Source organism: Nyctereutes procyonoides, unplaced genomic scaffold, assembly GCF_905146905.1.
Source record: "Nyctereutes procyonoides isolate TBG_1078 unplaced genomic scaffold, NYPRO_anot_genome, whole genome shotgun sequence".
In the NCBI taxonomy this organism is placed as follows: Eukaryota; Metazoa; Chordata; class Mammalia; order Carnivora; family Canidae; genus Nyctereutes; species Nyctereutes procyonoides.
Window position 1 is genome coordinate 21,038,624 of NW_026575120.1, and position 19,194 is coordinate 21,057,817.

The window sequence follows — 19,194 nt, forward strand, 5'->3', positions numbered from 1 at the left end:
CAAGGCTCCCAAGCAGGGTTCAAGCTTCCCTCGTCTGGCTTTGGCCATGAGGGATAGAGCCCTGGTGGCCGCCCACATGCGAACTCCTCCATAGACTGTCGTCTGTGTTTCCGTGATGATCAGTTTGCTGTGGAAATTGGTTTGGTAGAGATGATCTGTTGTGCTTTCCACCCGTTACAAAAGAACAAATGGTTACTGTGTAGAGTATGAATAATGGGTGTGTCGAAAGAAGACAAAAGTCACATCCGTGTCTCGTCTGAGTTGAGGGCCTTTACAATGGTATGTCCACCCCTCTAACCTCTGTGTACTTGTGGCCCAGGGCTAGTCCTTCCTCCAGCCAGAGACTACCACTCAGGCAGGTCCTGGGAACTCTGCACATCCTTACATGATAAAAATGGACCATCTTAACCATTTTAAGTGTACAGTTGAACAGCATTAAGGGTATGCTTCCATCCTTTTTCTTCTTCAATATTGGGTGGCTATTCTGGGTCTTTTGCTTCTCCATATAAACTTTGGAATCAGTTTGTCAATATCCACAAAATAATTTGCTGGTATTTTGATTGGGATTGCATTGAATTATAGATCAGTTGGGAAGACCTGACATCTTGACAGTATTGGGTTTTCCTATCCATGAACATGGAATATCTCTCCATTTATTTAGTTCTTTGACTTCTTTTGTCAGAGTTGTGTAGTTTTCTTCATATGGGTTTTATAAACATTTTGGCTAAAGTCATTCTTCCAACTCAAGTCTCAATGATGACAACTAAATAATTATGCAAACCACCTGAGGGGATGATGATGCATCATCTACAATTTTCTAAACAGTTAACTAGAGCTAATGACAAATAATATGCAGTATGCCCACTGGTAGAAGCTCCCAATCTAATTCTTGCTCACTGATAATACTCAAAACACAACCACATAGGAAACAAAACTTCTAACCAATCTGTTGGAATTTTTTCTTTATCATCTTGATTCTACATCTTGTGGAGCCTGGACTAGGAAATAGGATAATTTAATTCAGAGTATTACTCTACGAACTTTTGGTCTAAGTATTTTGTATGCTAGCTTCTTCCCAGCATGCCTTGTTGTTTCTCCTAGTCAGGTGTCTTACTACATTATAGTTTGAATGGCTAAGGTAATGAGTTCTCCACACCCCCACCACCTGTACTAAAATGGATTCTGTTGTGCTGATATGGAACATTTACTGGGGCGGAAGTCTGAAGGCCTTTCTTTACTGGCTGTGCAGTTTTCTATGTGACTCTTAGCAAGTTTACTCATGAATTCACTCATTTGCAGAACACCTGCTGAGTGCTAGCCAGTCACATAGCCTTTCTTATTCTCTTCCTTCATTCAAGATAAGAGTGTTGTGATAAGTATATTTTTAAGCCTCTTCCCATTTGAACTTCCCATGATTTTGAAGTCCTGCATTTGCCAGTTGTATTGTTAACTTTTCTATTTGTGTTGATGGTGGGAGTCCCAACCTGAAAATTCATACAGAGCAAAGAGTATACCTTGCATCCCTCAATCTCAGGAGGGTACTGAACCAGGTCTTTTCATAGATTATAATATTGAAAAACCAGATTCAAGTGCTTCTGTCGCCCTGGAGAATATATGCCCACAATTTTGCAGTCATTTTCACTTTAAAGGAAGTACTGCTGCCTTTTTCATTTTCTAAAAAAAAAAAAAAAATCCATCCACATTTGAGTGAAGACCAGTGTTGCTCTAAACTTTTGGTTAAAAAACAAACAAACACCCCCCCCCAAAACAAAACAAAACAAAACAAAACAAAAAACAGGACCAGATTGATCACTTAGTCACTGGAGTAAAGAGTCTGCTTCTCGGAGCCTGCTCCATGAGGAAGTGTCAATAAATTCTTCATCCTGGCTACATGCCTTTCCCTGGGGTTTATCTAGGACACAAGGAAGAAGGCACCTGTGTTACCAAAATACCTCTCGTTTCAGTGGAATTTAGTCTCACATTTGGTATAAAATGCCTGAAGCTTTTATTTTAGCTTCTCACCATGTTGTGGGGTCAGCAAATAGTCTACTCTTTCCCAGGGTGGAGGAGAAGCAGAAGCAGGGCAAGGGAGTCTCTGGGTATCAGTCTGTGGCTTATGCAGCAGGAAAATGGCTCCTCTTATCTTGTCTTCTGATCCCACCCCACCTGCCCAGTATCCTTGAAGTGGGAGACACCTGAATGGGGGTGCTCAGCTGTGCAGGGAGAGCAGCTGGTGTGACCAGGGATCCTAACTCCACATCGCCCCAATCCCATGCCTTCCTCCTTGCCTCAGACATCATTTTCCTTGACTTCTGCACCAGCAAAGATTCACTGTTCAGATTTGAAAGGAGCCTGGGGAGTCATACACTCTGCTCCCATATAACAACATATCTGGCAGATGAACCCACAGCCTTCCCTTAAGCACTTGTGACCTCATTGCTTCCCTGGGAGGTCATTCCATAAGGAACCTGATGTGTTTTCTAGAAAGTTCTTTATATAGAGTAGTATGGAGTTAAAATTTGCCTTTTTAGATGGTTAATGGGTAGGGCACCTAAAGATAACTTACTGCAACCATTATTCCTGTTGCTTTCCACCAGGAAGGCCTCCTGGAACAACACAGAACAAGTGCACTCTCCTTGCTGCCTATCAACCCTCACATATAATGTCAGCTTCCTGACACATTTCCAACTGAAAACTCTGGGTTAGTGGAGACCATTGAATCTAGCGATTTTTACCTTCCAAAGGCATAGAATGGGTCTCAGGAAAGAGCTGAAGGGTCAGAGGCAATCTTCCCTTTCTCTCATGTGAGAATATCAGTGGCCCCCCACAGAGTGGAGCCAGGGTGTTGAGTTCCCAGGGCACTGTGGGGTAGTGACTGGTTTGGATGTGATCATAAGTTGAGTTCTTAGCTACAGATATGTATTAACTGTGCACACTGGTCCTCCACCAGATAGAGCTACTAGGAGGTAATTAACAACTCTTGCCATTCAGAGGGTGTTTCTATGACTGGGATCCAAATATTCTGCTGGTAAGCTTATTTGGCTAATGTAGAAAAAATTCAGTTAGTACTCTTGGCCATCTCTGTACAGTTTTATATCCTAGTCTGGCATTTGCCATCCAGCACATGTCCAGGCCACCTTCCCTTGTCATAAGTCAGTTACCATTTTGAGTATGAAGGTTTTTATTAGTAGGAATTTCAATGAAGCATCCTTTAAGAAGGCAATCGGACTGCCAACTCCACCACCAACTGAAGTGACACAGTTAATCCAAACCTAATTTGATTTTTTTTTGTTCTTCGTCTTAGTATTACATGTAATAGAGAGACTGGGCGATGGTGATGATAGTGGTGGTGGTGATGATGGTGGTGGTGGTGGTGGTGGTGGTGGTGATGATGGTGAGGTGATGATGGATGATGATGGTGGTGGCGATGATGGATGAAGGTGGTGGTGATGATGATGATCATGATGACAGTGGTGATGGTGGTAGAGATGATTCTGATGATGATGATGGTGTGTGTTTGGACATGGCTACATTGTATACTTGCATATACGCATGGTGATAAAGGCATTTAAGAGCAAGAGCTGTTATACATGAACCACATCTTCCTTGTTAAAGCAATTTTGTAGTGAGATTATCCACACAACATTGCTTATTCGCTAAAGCTTATAACATTTTGTCTGAGGGACCCTATTAAGACATATAATTTCAGTAGGTCAGGCTTGTAGCAGTTGTGCTTGTGGGTTGATCTCTTACTCCAGGACTTACATATTTGATGTCCTGACATTTGTGTAATTGCTCTGCTAGAGCCCACTTGGAGCATTGAAAGCTACTTAAAATGTCATTATTAGCTGCCCGGGTCTCAGAATTATATGGTGCAGTTGATGGAACAAAAGAATGTTCCACTTTGATGCACGTGGTATTTGATTGTGCTCTGGGCCACGGTCCCTCTTCAATCCACCAGGGATAGCTGGACTTTTTAAAAAGGATTTTTGATTTCTGTTCATCTTCAAATGATTGACAGTGGATGCCTTTGAGATAACTCAGTGTGGTTTACAGAGGTGGCGTGAGAGATGACTTCTGATATGCGTTAATTGTTCTCATCATAAGCTGGTCAGCCACTTTGAATGTTTTTAAAGTTGTTTTTCACTAATGAAACCTGAAAGGTTTCTTTTTTGGATGAGAGGAGACAATTTTGGGAATTATATTTTATTATTCCATTTTGGAGACAGATATTTCATATTATAGCCATTCTAAGAGTCTTCCCTGTTCTCTGATCTTTATCTTAAAGAATATGAGTTTTATCATGTGGGGATCTATTCCTGTTCTTCTCCAGATAATGAGAACAGACTGAAGGAAGCTGAAGAAAAAAAGATGTATGGTAACAATAAGAATTTCTCTGAGTTCTTAAATGTTGGAACAGATTATTAGAAGAGGGACACAATTTCACATTCACTGTATTAGATATGTGGTAGACAATCTACACACTTTAGTTTTTACAGTAAACCTTTCAAGTGGGAATTATTTTACAGTAAACCTTCCCACCTCCCCCATCTTCCAGACCCTGCATTATTTTTCCATAGCTCCTGTCAGCACCAGATATTCTATGTATTTGTGTTTTCGGTTGCTTGTTTTCTTTCTCTTCTGATGTGGATGAATGTTTCATGAAAGCTAGGGCTTTGTTAACTGCCTTATTCCTGCACTTGAAAAGTAGCTGTGCATACAAAATGTGCAAGGGAAGAAGGAAAGAGAGGATCTCCTGAACTCTTCTGTTTAAATTCAAGTACCTCTGGGGGGCATATATCACTGATTATCAATAACCTTAGTGAGACCTGGAATGAGTCACCCATACCACGAGCAACACAGAGAGAGGCTGCCTGAAGAGCAACCTGGGTGGGTCAGTGAGGGCAAAAGGGAGGGGCTGTTTGGACACCTGGGGACATGACCAGACCTTGGACTTCTACACAGAAGATGCACAGAGAGTGAGGGGTACACACGGGCAGGGATGTGAGAGTCTAGCCTGCTTCACAGCTTCATCCAAGGCCAATGTGCTGCAACCCAGGATCTGAATCATCATTGTGGTCATTCTTCTGGTCCCTTTACCTGGTAGTTCCAGCCCAATAATCCCATCAGGATGTGTTCTTACATCTGGAGACAGTAGGGCTCGGAGAGGAAATGTTCTGCCCAGGTAGACAGTAAACTTTGACTCAGGGGCTTAATTTAGTCTGCAATGTTGCCACGGGGAGGTATGTGATGTCCTCTGCCCACTGCCATTAGGTGCAGAGTGGGGGTATGCAGGGATTCCACCTTGAGGAGCCCTGTTAGGATAGATGGGGGTGGTCTGACAGGGCATGACTCCTCGGTTAAACAAGGTGCTTGGGAATGGAATGTTTTTATCCAGTGATTTTTCTGGTTGAGTTTGCATTCACCAGAAACATATTTTTGATTCAACACTTGTTAAAAGTTTCTCATAAATGTGTTGCACCTTGGTGAATATCTGGGGGCATTGTGGTATGTTCTTCAGCACACTGCCCCCCTCAAAGGAGGGGGGCACACAGGGAGCATCACCCCACTGTGACAAGCCTTGGCCACCTGCTGCATGGTCTCTAATTTTAGGTGTTGTCTTTTCTCACCTTCTATGCCATCACTGCAACAATGCAGGCTGCTTGAAAGTGGATGTGTTGATACTGCTAGAGATATAATAAACAACAAAGACCTGTGCTTGCTTTTTAGTCTAGGTTATTGTTTCATGTTTTTTATTGACATTATATTTGAAATACATTCTTGGCATTTTTAATGGAATAGTTTTGCTCAGGGTAATTCAGACCCCAGAATTATACTATAAGATTTTTTTAAAGACATGATTTGGGTTTATCTTTTTTTTTAAAAAAAAATCAGTAAATTAATTGGGTTACCTTGATTAGAAATAATAAATAATAAGAGGTGCCTAGGTGACTCAGTCAGCTAAGCATCTGCCTTCAGCTCAGGTCATTACCTCAGGGTCCTGGGATCAAGCCCCATGTCTGCTCCCTGCTCAGCAGGGGGTCTTCTCTCATTTCCTCTGCCACTCCCCCTGCTTGTGTGCTTGTTCTCTCTCTCTCTCTCTCTGTCTGTCTCTCTCTCAAACAAATAAATAAAATTAAAAAAATTATAAATAAGAATTTTTAAAACTTTATTTTAGCAAAAGCTAAGTTTTATATTTTTATATTTTACAAGTTTTGTAAATGACTTTGTCAGATCTAAGTTTGTCAATTTAATTGTTGATTTCTTTTTTTAAAAAATAAAAAGATTTTTATTTATTTATTTATTTATTTATGAGAGACAGAGAGAGAGGCAGAGACAAAGGCAGAGGGAGAAGCAAGTTCCATGCAGGGAGCCTGATGCAGGACTCTATCCCTGGACCCCAGTATCATGCCCTGAACCGAAGGCATATACTCAACCACTGTGCCACCCAGGCATCCCTAATTATTGATTTCTGAGAGTAAAATTTAAACGTAGATTTAAAGTTTGGAGGTTGTTTGGTTGAATTTCAGGAAAGACATTTGCCTACAGATAGGGTAATAAGTGACAGTTTGAATAACATGTCAGTTCAAATACTTGTCTGTTTTAGGAGGAAAGTAAAATGACTTATTGAGTTGTGCTGTCCTTTGATGTTCTTACATGGTCTCTATGGTTGGTCTATCCCATATATTAAGTTTGCTTAATACTCTCCAGTAGACAAGTCTCTCTGGCTTCTAAAACATTTTGATATGTATGTGTGAATCCTATTATAGCTCTGCAGCAAACTGCCTTTAATTCATTATCCTTTCTCATAGTGATTCTTACTCAAGGTTCTGAACACAATAAGTACCCAGTACCAGTTAGTGAAGTGAAAAGGTGAACGGATAGGTGAATGGGAGAGTGGATGGGTGGATGAGTGGATAGGTAAATGGGTGGATGGGTGGATGGGTGGCTGGGTGCGTGGATGGGTGAATGGATGGTTAAATAGACGGATAGGTGTATGGATGGGTAAGTGGATGGGTAGTTGGATGCATGGATGCATGGATGGATAGATGAGTGGGTGGATGGGTGGATGAGTGAATGGATGAGTAGTTGAGTGGATGGGTAGATGGATGGGTGGGTGGATGGATGGGTGGGTGGATGAATGGATGGGTGATGGATGATGGATAGATGGGTGAGTGGGCAGATGGATGGCTGAATGGATGGCTGGACGGATGGATGGATGGATGGATGGATGGATGAATGGATGGGTGGATGGATGGGTAGATGGATGGATGCATGGATGGGTATATGGGTGGGTAGATGGAGCCTGGGGTCTGACTTTAATAACTGAGATCAACAGTTTTTTAAATGAGGGTTAATACTTTGGAGAGAACCATCTCAGAAAGCATAATCCTAAATTGAATCTTGAAGAAACTGGGAGGCAGTAGTCACCTGGCACAACTAAGCATTCTGATGGACAGGGGGTGTGTTCTCTGCTTTTTGTGTGTGGATTATGCTGAACTGTAGCTAGCACTCACCATGGACACCCAGGCTGTGTATGTGCAGTGGACTGTAAGGGATGAAAACCGGTGGAGGGCTAGGTTATTCCTGACCATCGCCTCATCATCATGATAATAGTTCTGGCTGTTAGGCACTTATGGTATGCCTACCACTGGATAAGTGATTTCTATGCCTGCCTCACTTGTCCCCGTCACACATAAGGGGCCTGAGCTCCAGGGAGATCTAGGCGCTTGTCCAGGACCACACAGTGGGAGAACTAGTGGAGAGAGGAATCCAATGGCAGCGCCATCAGCTCTTGGCTTCCTGAAGAACGTTTGGGGTGCAGTGTAGTGCTCTTTCTCCTAAATGGCCTCAGTGCACGCCCCACCGGAAAGAAGTCCACATTTCTTCATGTGAATCCAGCTCAATGGATGTGATGAGACCAAGGAGAATTTTGAATGTGTCCTGAGAAACCAATGTCTCAGCTGTAGCCAATAACAATCCTGACAGAAATCCTGAGAATTTTGAATGTGTCCTGAGAAACCAATGTCTCAGCTGTAGCCAATAACAATCCTGACAGAAATCCTGCCACAGAACACCCCACTCCCTCACCACACGCACCCCTGCCTGTTCCTGCAACGTGGGGACACAGGGATATGGAGAACGTGGTGCATGGGACAGGTGGGCACAGCGGCTGGTGCAGGAAGGAGGCAAGAGTGAGCAGAGGCCTTGCCCATTGAGGCAGACAGGAAGACAGTGCAGGCCGCATCTGCTCCCTGTGTGGATGACATTGGTCATGAGCCCTACTGCTGCGGGCAGGGGCTTCTTGTCCACTTTCTCAAGCCAGGTAATTCCAGAAGCTACGGAGGGCGATGTATGTACCCTGGGATGCGCAGATGCCAAGAGCGTTGGTGTGTGTATGTGTGATGGACGCGTGACACATCCCGGTCACCTCTGAGGGTCCCTGCCCCCACCCCCCGCTGGCCCCACCCAGTCTTGAAGTCCCCTCCTTCCGAGAGGATCATGTGTGCTCTTCGGTGATGAAATCCCTTCTGGGCTCATCCCTGTTTTTGCACGCGTCAGTTGCTCATCGTTGCTGACGCAGATGGATGGCGGGCCATTCATCCTCTCTCCTGTTGGTGGACTCAGGGGCTTTGAGAGGGTTTTCTGTTTGCTTAGCTGTTGTGAAGAAGTCTGCTTGACACGGTCTCCTGGGCATCGTTGGTGGACAATGGATCTTGAACCCATTTCTAGGTGTATGGGGGGCCACGCTCACTAAGTAACTGCGGACAGGACATCCTGGGGGCTGTAAAGCTTCCACCTCCCACCACCTGGGGCGAATGAGGCCTCGGCTCCACATCTTCTCCACAGTTTGTTCTCAGTCTCTTAAAATCGAGTCATATCAGCAGGCATGAAATATGGTTTTAATTAGCCTCTCAGGGATTGCTCATAGTCCTGTGCACTCGCCATGCACTCCTGGGCCACTTGTGTATTTTCTTTGCTTATTTTTGGGGTGTTTCCCTCTTTATTATTGATTGTCATTATGGGAGTCTTTAAATATACATTCTGGACAAGAGTCTTATGCCAGAGATTTTTGTTTCATCACCTTTTAAGAACGTATTTCCTTTTTTCCGTTGAAATGCCTTTGAATTAGGGAACCTCGTTGGAAGTGGTCTGTGTAGAGTCACCGCTGCACACCGCATGGGAAGTGCAGACCAGCCTTACAATAGGTGGTTAGGTCCTCCTCCTGGGCCATGAATTTTACACCAACACGTCCTATAAAGCCCACCTTCAAGAGATTGCCCCTCCTTGTGGGGTCAGCTGCCCTCAGGGGCATTGAGGGAGGGCAGGCTACGGTCCCCGCACCCGCCATCACCGTGCAGCTCTTCTGCACCTGCTCCAGGCCTGTTTACAGCAGGCATCACCCTCCTGGTCAGCTCAGCCCCTGTCATGTAGACACGTCTTCCCCTCACCCTTATGCTTGAAGGGCATTTTCACTGGATACCCACTTCTGAATGAAATGGTTTTTTTTTTTCCTTTAACACTTCAGATACGTCATTTGTGTGTGTATGGTCAACTACGTGGCAAGATGATGTCAAAGACACCATCCCCACAGGAAATGTACTGTCCTGGGCTCTCTTTTGCTTTAAGTCAGCCATGGCCTGCACCCTGCCCTGCCCTGCCCTGCCCTGTGCCCTCCCTCCCGCCCTCCCAGTGCCCTTCCTGCGCCCTCCCTGCACCCTCCTCGCCTACCTCCCTGGCGTCCTGGGCCCTGTCTGCCATTGGAGGTCTCCTCCACCTGCTGTTCTGACAGTCATCCTGTGCTTCTCCTTCCTTCTCTTCTTTCTGAACTGCATTCAAGCCGCAGCTTCTGAAGTTCATGGTCTTCACCAGTTTGGGGAGTTGCCAGGGTTGGTTGTTCCCCTTCAGTTCTCTGGCCACATTCTCTGTCCCATTTCCTTCTTGCTCCATTTGTCTGTCATGCCTGATGTGGTTCTGCAGGCTGCTGATGTTCTGTTCCGTCTTCCTCGATTCTTTTATTCTTTTAATAAAGATTTTATTTATTTATTTATTTGAGATAGAGAGAGAGAGAGAGAGAACAAGCAGGGTGAGGGGCAGAGGGAGAAGCAGGCTTCCTGCTGAGCAGGGACTGGATCCCAGGGCCCCAGGTCATGACCAGAGCCAAGGGCAGACACTTCACTGTGGAGCCCCCTAGGTACTCCCTTTCCACCCTGTTCTTAGATAATCAGTCTCTTCTCTACATTCACTAACCATCGCCCTCTGAGGCCCGTCTGTGGCTGGGCCCCTCCAGCGAGTGTTTAAATTGCACATCTGTGCTCATCATGCATAGAACCTCCGCCACTTGCCAGTCGAGCCCTGTGTCCCTGTTGACCTGGCTAGTGCCCCCAACACCCCTGTTTGCATCACTCGTTTATTTCCTTGCCTCCTGGTTCCAGTGCTGACTGTTCCTCGCTGGTGTCATCTGTGCTCACCTTTCTGTGTCCCCAGAAGCACTGATCCAGAGTCTCCTGAAGGACCTGGGAAAGCCGCCAGTGCGTGCAGAGGGTGTGAGCCCCCTGGACCTTGGCAACATGGCCCACATGATTGCTACCGCCATGCAGGGTGTGGGTACTGACCCAGAGCTTCATGGTGCTGAGAAGGGAGCCCCAGGAAAGCCAGAAGAAGCCATGCAGGGTGGAGACGGTCCACCAGGTGAGCCTCCCAGCCCGGGTTATGGTGGTCAGTAGGGTTGGGGGGGTGTGCCATGAGACTGCATTGTGCAGGGCCTGGCTCACCAGGCCGTGAAGCATTCCCTCTGCCGCCAGGACATGGATCTGTAGCAACGGGGTTTACTTGTTTGAACGTCCTCCTCCAAAAGCTGTCATAACAGGTGCAGTCTGTGAAGCAGTTATGTTGGAAGACAAATCACTTTTGGTGCTGAGGCTCAGAGTCAGGGACACACAGGAGTGATAGAAAGTGTTTCTGTTTGGATTGTGCGAGTGGATAGAGTCGAATATTTGAATAATACGTGAAAAGGCTTCATTCAAATGTGTGCTTGAGGCTCAGCCTCTGAGGCTGCTCCAGGGACAGAGCAGAGCAGAGACTGCCCCCCACCCCAGTTCCCCCATGCCCGCGAGCGCTTGTACAGCTATGGGATCCCTAGAGCTGAGGGCAGAGCAGGGCTGAGCACGGCCTTGTCTCTGCCTCACTGCTTCTTGGAGTCACAGGAACCAAATGAAAGCATCTGTTCAATGCCTGGCACGTAGTAGGCGCACAAACATGTGTGCCAAAGCACAAGTGGAATGGCACATGGCTGTGTCCTCCATTCCTCCCCCTGGGGACAGGCTGGCCTGGGGCTGGAGGCGGGGCGTGGAAGAGGAGCCAGAGCTCCAGCAGGACCAGGTAGTGCTAGTCACTCAACAAACATGGAGACGGGTGCCTCTGTGCTGGTAGGGGGATCTCACCGGTGCCCGGGATCTGGGGCTTCACCTACACACGTTCCACACCGACGGCACCGCTGATGGAATATTTAGAGAAACAACCGTCATGGCAAAGTAATGGGTTTGAAGATGTCCTAACCGCGGGGTCTGGTGTAGATGCCTTTGTCTGCTCTTCTGTAAGTCGTGGTGGCTGCGGGTGCCATGGGGACCAGCGGAGACCCACCGCTGAGGGTGGTGCACAGCTGTATGCTGCTGGGGACGCAGCTCACAGTGAATCCACGTGTTGTAGCTGGTGAGGCCCTCGCCATCCATGACATTGATGGAGTGCTGGTTGTGCTGTCAACAGGAAAGTGCTCCTTCCTGGTGGCAACCTGGCTGGCATTGCTCTGCCCACCCTTCTGTCCCGGACCGTTGGGTCCTGCGGTGTGCTGCTCCACCGACGGTGGTGTTCTCCACATGGGTTCTGATACATGCTTGTGTCTTTCACAGGTGACCGAGTGCCCGACGGGGAAGATGCACGTTACAAAGAGGTATGCTGGCACGTGTCTGCATGTTGGGCTCACCCTAGACCTAGAGCTGTCCTGGTAACCTTTCTGTTCACGCTTTGGGGACATGTGCATGATTCAAACGTGTGTTAGTTGGTTGGGTTTTTTTCCAGAAAACCTTGGAAAAACTCGGACATTTCTAAATTAGGGAAAAAGCATAAAAAGAGCATAAAAACCTGTGTGCATTTCGATCTATACTCGTGTCTACTTTCAGATTGTATAGTAATATTTACCTGTTGTAGAAATATGGAAAAAGGGTTAATACAAATGAAAAAATAATATTCCTTAGAATTTTCCTCCCTGGGGACATGGGCTGAGACCATCGCATCCCCACTTAACATCTTTGAGATCATCCCATGAGCCGTGACACCCGAAGTTCATTTAGGTCAGACCTTCACAGGCCCTGGGTCATGTAGACCCGCAGTGTCTCATGTGGTAGCCACCAGCCACATGTGTCTATTTAAATTTAAATTCATTAAAATTAAGTAAATAAAAATGCAGTTTCTTAGATGCGCTGGCTGCACTCAGGTGTTCTTCATAACGTGTGGGTGGGATGGTCCAGATAGGGGATGTCTCCTACTGGTCAGGAAGGCCATACAGAACTGTGCTCCATCACGGGGGACACCCTCACAGGGCTCTATGGGCGCTTCCCGCTTGGGAACCTTCGCTCCTTGGTAAGGACGCGGAGTAATGACAGTGGTGTGATGTGGTTCCACGAACTCCTCTCTCGTAGTGTGGGAAACGTGTCCCGGTGAGCACTTCTCTTTCCAGGTCATCTTAGGGGTTTTTGGTTTAGTGCCTTGAGTACATAGCAAAAGAAGAGCTCTGTGGTCCTCTTTAGCATTTCCTGGAAGTGGGGTGCTGTGTCTCAGTGAGGAGGGGACATGGCAGTTAGGGGGAGACGTGGGCCACGCTGGCCAAGCAGCAGGAGCCAGGGCTGCGGCCGACACTGATTCCACGAACATCCTGGGGTTCTGAGGCCCCTACCTTCACATCCTGAACAAGTTAGATTTTGATTCATTTTTCTGTTACTTGGGGTACATTTTTAAGCAATTTTTTGGAAAGGGCATCTGAGCATCGTATTTTCTGAGCTCTTGTTTGTTCATTAACATCTGTTGTTTCCTCATATCATGGAACACAGTTTGCGTGAAAACACCACTGTCTTTCCTTCTAAAGCCTGAGGACGGGGCTCTGTCCCTCTCTGCTAACTGGCACTATTCAGGATCCAAATTGGAGCAAATGTTTTTATCAAAATACTATTTTCTTTAAATATTTCAAGACACAAAAAGAAGAATGAGGTCCCATTTCCAGTGAGCAGGGAATAATTTATTTCCCTTTCTAGTGCTTCCTTGTTTCCTAAAAACCTGTGATTGGTGAGGGTCCGGGGATCATCCTCTCATCTCTCCGTGTAGCCTCACTTCAGAGGTGTGGTCTCACAATGGGAAGGAGGCACCTGCCCAACAAGCATGACGCCTCACTCTCGCTAGCCTCCCGAAGTCTCTGTCCTGTGCAGTAGCGGCCTTATGACCGCCTGCTTCCCGGGACGCAGTGCTGGAGGCTCGGCTCATGGGCGCTGTGCCCAGGTAGCACCCCGGTGAGAACCCTGCTCACCCTTGGATCTGCCAGCCTCAGCCTCGGTGATGTGGGGCCGACGAGGAGGCCCTGTAAGCCCCGAGGCTGCGGACTAGACATGAGTCCAGGAGAGCCTGTGGCTGAGGTGGGGAGGGAACGTGCACTGAGCACAGAGCCTGGCGCACCGTCTGCGCCAAGCATGTGGGACAACGGTCCCCTTGTGCAGGAAGTGGAGGTGAGGCAGGGAGCTGCTGTGGGGAGGGACTCAGGTCCCCCAGGGGCCGTAAGGATGCATGTGTCGCTGTGACCATGCCCTTGGGGGACAGGCAAGCCAGCTCCTAGCACAGGGCATTGGGGGGACTTGAGGGCCAACGGCTGGGGTGTCTGTGCAGCCATGGCACTAGGGAGACGTGATCCTGTGTCTCCGGGTGAGGACGGCAGCTCCAGATCCTCAGGGCCTTGGTACTTTGCTTTTGGGTGGTGTGTTCTGTGTGTTTGTTTACAGATTTTATTTATTTATTAAAGAGAGAGAGGGAGGGGGAGAGAGAAGGAGGGGGAGAGGGGGAAGAGAGACAGGGGGAGACAGAGACAGAGGGGGAGAGGGAGAGAGAGAGGGGGAGGGAGAGAAAGGGAGAGGGAGGGAGGGGGGATAGATAGGGAGAGGGAGAGGAGAGAGGAAGAGAGAGGGAGGGACAGAGGGGGAGAAGGAGGGAAAGAGAGAGGGTGGAGGGAGAGAGAAGGGGGAGGTATAGATAGGGAGGGGGAGAGAGAAGGAGAGGGAGAGGGAGGGAGAGAACGAGAGAGAGAGGATTGAGTGAGGGAAAGAGAGGGAGGGAGAAAGGGGGAGAGAGGGAAAGAGAGAGGGAGAGGGGACAAGAGGGGGAGAGAGAGAAAGGAAGAGAAGACAGAGAGGGAGGGAGGGGGAGAGAGAGAGGGAGATAGGGAGAGAGGGAGGGACAGAGGGGGAGAGGGAGGGAGGGGAGGGAGAGAGAGGGGGAAGTAGATAGGGGGAGAGAGAAGGAGAGGGAGGGAGAGAGAGGATTGAGTGAGGGGGAAAGAGAGAGGGACAGACAGAGGGAGAGAGGGAGGGAGAGAGAGAGAGAGAGTGTATGAACAGAAGGGGAGAAGGGGCAGAAGGGGAGGTAATCACTCGCAGAAGCCCCACAGAGCTGAGCAGAGTCCAATGTGTGGCTGGATCCCAGGACCCTGAGGTCATGACCTGAGCCAAAAGCAAGAGCCAGGCGCCCAAGCCCCTGAGCTCTGTCGCCCTCCGGGTGCCCCCACGTGGGCTGGCTTTGAAAACATAGATGCCAAACACCTGCACTGATTTTATACAATGAGATTCTTTATGAAAGTGTATGTGTATGTGTGCAAGACAGAGACCGAGATGGAACAGAGAGACAGATACAGAGACTGAGACAGAGATACAGAGATGGGACAGAGAGACAGAGATGGAGAGACAGAGACAGAGGCACAGAGGTGGAGATGGAGACAGATGGAGAGACAGAGGAGCAGAGACAGAGATGGAGGGACAGAGACAGAGAAATAGGAACAGAGACAGACACAGACAGACAGAGATGCAGAGACCCACTGGCAGATGCACTGCAGAGTAATGCAGACATGCGAGGCCCTTGGCCTCCCCTCAGCTGAACATGTCCCATCCGGATGTGACTCTGAATGTGGCCATGAGGGTGCCACCCCGCCCCTGCCGCCCCGCTGCCCCCCTCCCAGGCTACCCACCAACTCCTGAATGTCACCTCACTGAGCCTCCTTTCTGCAGGTCCATCGTTTGAGCCTTGAACTCGGAGACCAGCTGCTGGATCCTGGATCCCAACTCTTTCTGGCCACCCCCCTCCTCTCGGAGACAAAGAAGTCAGAGACCCCACAGACAGTCCCGACATGGGAGGAGGAGGGCGCAGGGGTGGAGGACGTGAGGAGTCAGACCTACTCCAAGGAGCGGCTGGAGAGCCCACATCCTGCAGAGTCCAGATGGGGCAGCTCCAGCGAGCTCCAGCCCTGGATTCTGGGGCCCCCACAGGATGATGCCCCCCTCGATGCCCAGGGACAGCCTGGTGAAGGCCTACGGCTGGAGGTCCGGCCCTCCCAGGAGGAGCTAGGCTACATCGTGACTGGGAATGAGTAAGTGGAGGCTCTGGTTCTTTCCTGGCACCCATGATGGCAGGGGGGCGGGGGGCTCTTCATCTGGAGACACAGGGGATGCATTCCGGGTGTCCTAGGGGCAGGGGGCAGCCGGGATCCAGCCCGTCCATCACTAGAGTGCGACCTATGAGCCCAGCTTGAGGGGATTCTCCACAAAACAAAGCCACTCCCAGCCTTGTACCTGCAGCCTGGACTGTGGAGCCCGTGGACGCAGCTGCCCCTGGCGGTGGCTGGGCCTGGGATTGATGCCCGTGTGTTGCCTCCATGCCTCTTGGAACCCCAGCCAGTTTTATCTGTGTCACATGAGAGCTGCCCAGGCGCTGGGACTCACTCTTGGGAGGACCTGCTCGCGGTAATGGGGTTCTCCTCCTCCTCTTGGTTCTGAGCTGCTTGTATTGAGGGCCCGTCCCCACACTGCATACCCAGCAGGTGGCGCATGCTCAGCCCCGTTTTTTCAGGTCCTCTCCCTAATGACTGGCTTCTGACACTCGGTAAAGACAAAACTGTGTTTTCTTCAAGTAACAGAAAACACTGTTTCAAAACGAAAACATATCTGGCTGTACACATGTGAACATGTGCGTGCGTGTGCGTGCATGTGTGTGCATGTGCATGTGCAGGCATGTGTGTGCATGCTCGTGTGTGAGTACACATGTGCTGGGTGCTGTGCATGAGTGCACTGTGTGCTGTGCATGTGTGTGGTGGGTGCTGTGCTTGCACACACATGTGTGCATGTGTATGTGTGCACGGTTGTGCACATGTGCGTGTGCAGGCACATGTGTGCACATGTGTAGTGGGTGCTGTTTGTGTGTGCAGGTGTGTGTGCATGCACACGTGTGTGTGCAGGTGTGCAAGTGTGTGCATGTGCACAGACATATCTATGTAAGATCCTGCAGTTGCGTGACAGTGTCTGTGGTCCAGCCATGTCCTCCTCAGCAGCTTTGAGTTGCCCATGTCAGTGACTACGCAGAGCGTAGGACTCCCACTCACAGTCCCTCGTTTCTCATGTTGGTTCTGCACACCTTTGTTCTGTGCTCACACCTCCTGACCAGTCCCTCCACTGATGTGCAGCACTGGTCACAGTGCAGATGGTAGGTTTCATCATTAGCCAGAACTGAGTTCTGCTCCTGGGCGGGAAGTATCTTATTTTCAGCTCAATCCACAGACCACATATCAAAGCCAGCATAAAACTCAAGACTTCTGAGCTCTGGGTGTGTTTTTACTTGTGTGTTGACAGAAGTCCTCAGAGCTGACACCTCAAGCTTGCACCAAATACCGACTTTGTTTTCCTGAGTACACACCCCCAGTCTCTGAGCTCTCTGCCTGGGTGGGGAGTTCCGTGCTCCCATCTCCGTGGTCACACCCCCATCCCAGGGTGGGAAATCTCGGGGGTGCGTGTACCTTCCAGGGAAGCATGATGGGAGCTCGGGCATGTCCTGTGGGGGGCGCAGCAGAACACCCCTCGGCTCCTCGTGAATCCAACCATCCTAACAACAGTTACTTATTCTTTTTTTTTTTAAATATATTTATTTTTATTTATTTATGATAAGTCACAGAGAGAGAGAGAGAGGCAGAGACACAGGCAGAGGGAGAAGCAGGCTCCATGCACTGGGAGCCCGATGTGGGATTCGATCCCGGGTCTCCAGGATCGTGCCCTGGGCCAAAGGCAGGCGCTAAACTGCTGCGCCACCCAGGGATCCCAACAGTTACTTATTCTAAACTGTCAAAAGCCCTTTGTGGACTTTTTCCTCCTTTGGGAACTATTGTACGTGTGTGTGCACAGCCTCCCTGAGAGTCTTCTTGCCCCAGGACACTGATCCCCATGTTCCAGACTCCCAAGGGCTCATCCACTGTGCAGGGAGGTTGCTTGCAGGGAGACGCAGCTGCCGCTCCAACATCTTGGGCCCTGGGTCTCTGCGGCCTCATGAGGGCGGCAGACGCCCCACATCAGGGCCAGGAGAGGGGGTCTCATAGTCTGTCAGACTCTTCCAAGTGGCAACCGTATGTTGCCATGGACGACAGCAGATGGTGCCCTTAGAGCAGTCCAAGCCCTGGACCTCAAGGCGACTCTCAGAGGGATAACGACCAGGTTGTGAGAGGTGCCAGCACTTCTCAAGTGGAGGGACCACCGCATCTGCCTTTCCTCTTGCTCCCTGGCTTCCTGGAGGGAATGAGGCCACCGGTAGGGCAGGTTTGTCTTTGCATTCAGGGTTTATTTTCCTGTCGCGTCCCCCTGGGCCAGAACTTGGGGACTTGGATGCTTACCTGCTACAAGCCTGGGTCAGAGAGAAATCATTATCGCGGCTCATTTCCCTTTTCTTTTGCACCCTCAATTGGATGGAAGATATACGGTGCTGATAACATGGCCTCACATCAATAATTCTGTTTGCTCCCTCCCTTCTGTGGAGACAGATTGAGGTTTCCGCTCTGTTATCATATCAGTTGGTGATGTGGGATTCTCTGGGACAAGATTTCCCAGATCTCAGCTTCAGCTTAATGAATCAGCTGTTAATTGACAAGAATTTGATGCCGTTCTTTAAAAAAAGGACCTCCGTACACCTGGTGGTCCTCGTACCTGTGAGCTGCATGCTGACCCTGTCCTCCCCGTGGGGGCTCAGACCGGGCAGCAGCTTCCCTTGGACCGGGCAGTGGCTTGCCTCTGCGCTGCGTCTCTTCCACCTTCTGACAGAGCGTCGCTTCTCCTGCTGTGCACGATCCTGCCCTCTACCCCCAGGGGGACCCTTCAGACTGGCTGCAGGTCCAAACGGCCGCCCCGTCCTCCAAGGCTGATTTTATAGGTGCTCTGAATTCAGAAGAGATGGCACACGGAAGGCGAACTTGAAGCCAAGGGACCCATTTGGGTCCTGGCAAAGGAGAAACCACTTTTTATGCCTGATGAGATGCTCAGGAGCGTGTGGCTCTCCTGGTATTGGGGGTGGATTCGTGTGGATGGACATTTGCGTGCACAAGACTGGCTTTGGGGAAGCGAGTGCCTGTGGGGTTGGGGGTGGGGGCTAGGCGGCTGCCAGGCTGATGCAGGAGACAGTGACTACTGTCCTCAGGGCGGCAGCAGCTCATGTGGGGACCATGAGAAGCCCTGCACGGATGCACGATGCACCAGAGGGCCTGCTGCATGGTCCAGCTTTGGTCCGCAGTTGCCCTTCAGCCCCAGGGATGGGGATGGCCCGGCTGCTGGGGTGGCGGGGGGGCTGGGGGAAGGTGCAGGGCAGTGGCCCCTGGGCAGCTCCCTCACCTATCAGGTGGCGCCCCGAGGGCCTCTGGGAAGAGTGGTTGACACAGAGAGCCTCCTGGCTTCGAGCAGGTCGTGGCCGAGGGTGGCAGCCTGGTGGCAGGGAGAGAATGCAGCTGGCCTGGAGATAAAGGAGCTTCAGTCTGGGGAGAAGGTTGCAGGCTGAGTGCCAAGTCCGGTGAGGGTGGTGAAGAGGGTGGCCCTCGTGGAGGGGCCCCAGGCACCTGCCAGTTATGAGGAGACCCATTGG

At 49.6% G+C, this 19,194-nt stretch overlaps 1 protein-coding gene across 2 annotated transcripts in view; it reads left to right on the plus strand.

Moving 5' to 3' along the window:
* PTPRN2 (protein tyrosine phosphatase receptor type N2) overlaps positions 1–19,194 on the plus strand; it is a 720,648-nt gene that overhangs the window by 297,617 nt on the left and 403,837 nt on the right. For both annotated transcript variants that reach the window (XM_055335454.1, XM_055335455.1), the window contains exons 7-9: positions 10,489–10,692; positions 11,910–11,950; positions 15,318–15,676. In XM_055335454.1, coding sequence (XP_055191429.1) covers positions 10,489–10,692; positions 11,910–11,950; positions 15,318–15,676 — 604 coding nt within the window. The remainder of the gene's footprint in view (positions 1–10,488; positions 10,693–11,909; positions 11,951–15,317; positions 15,677–19,194) is intronic.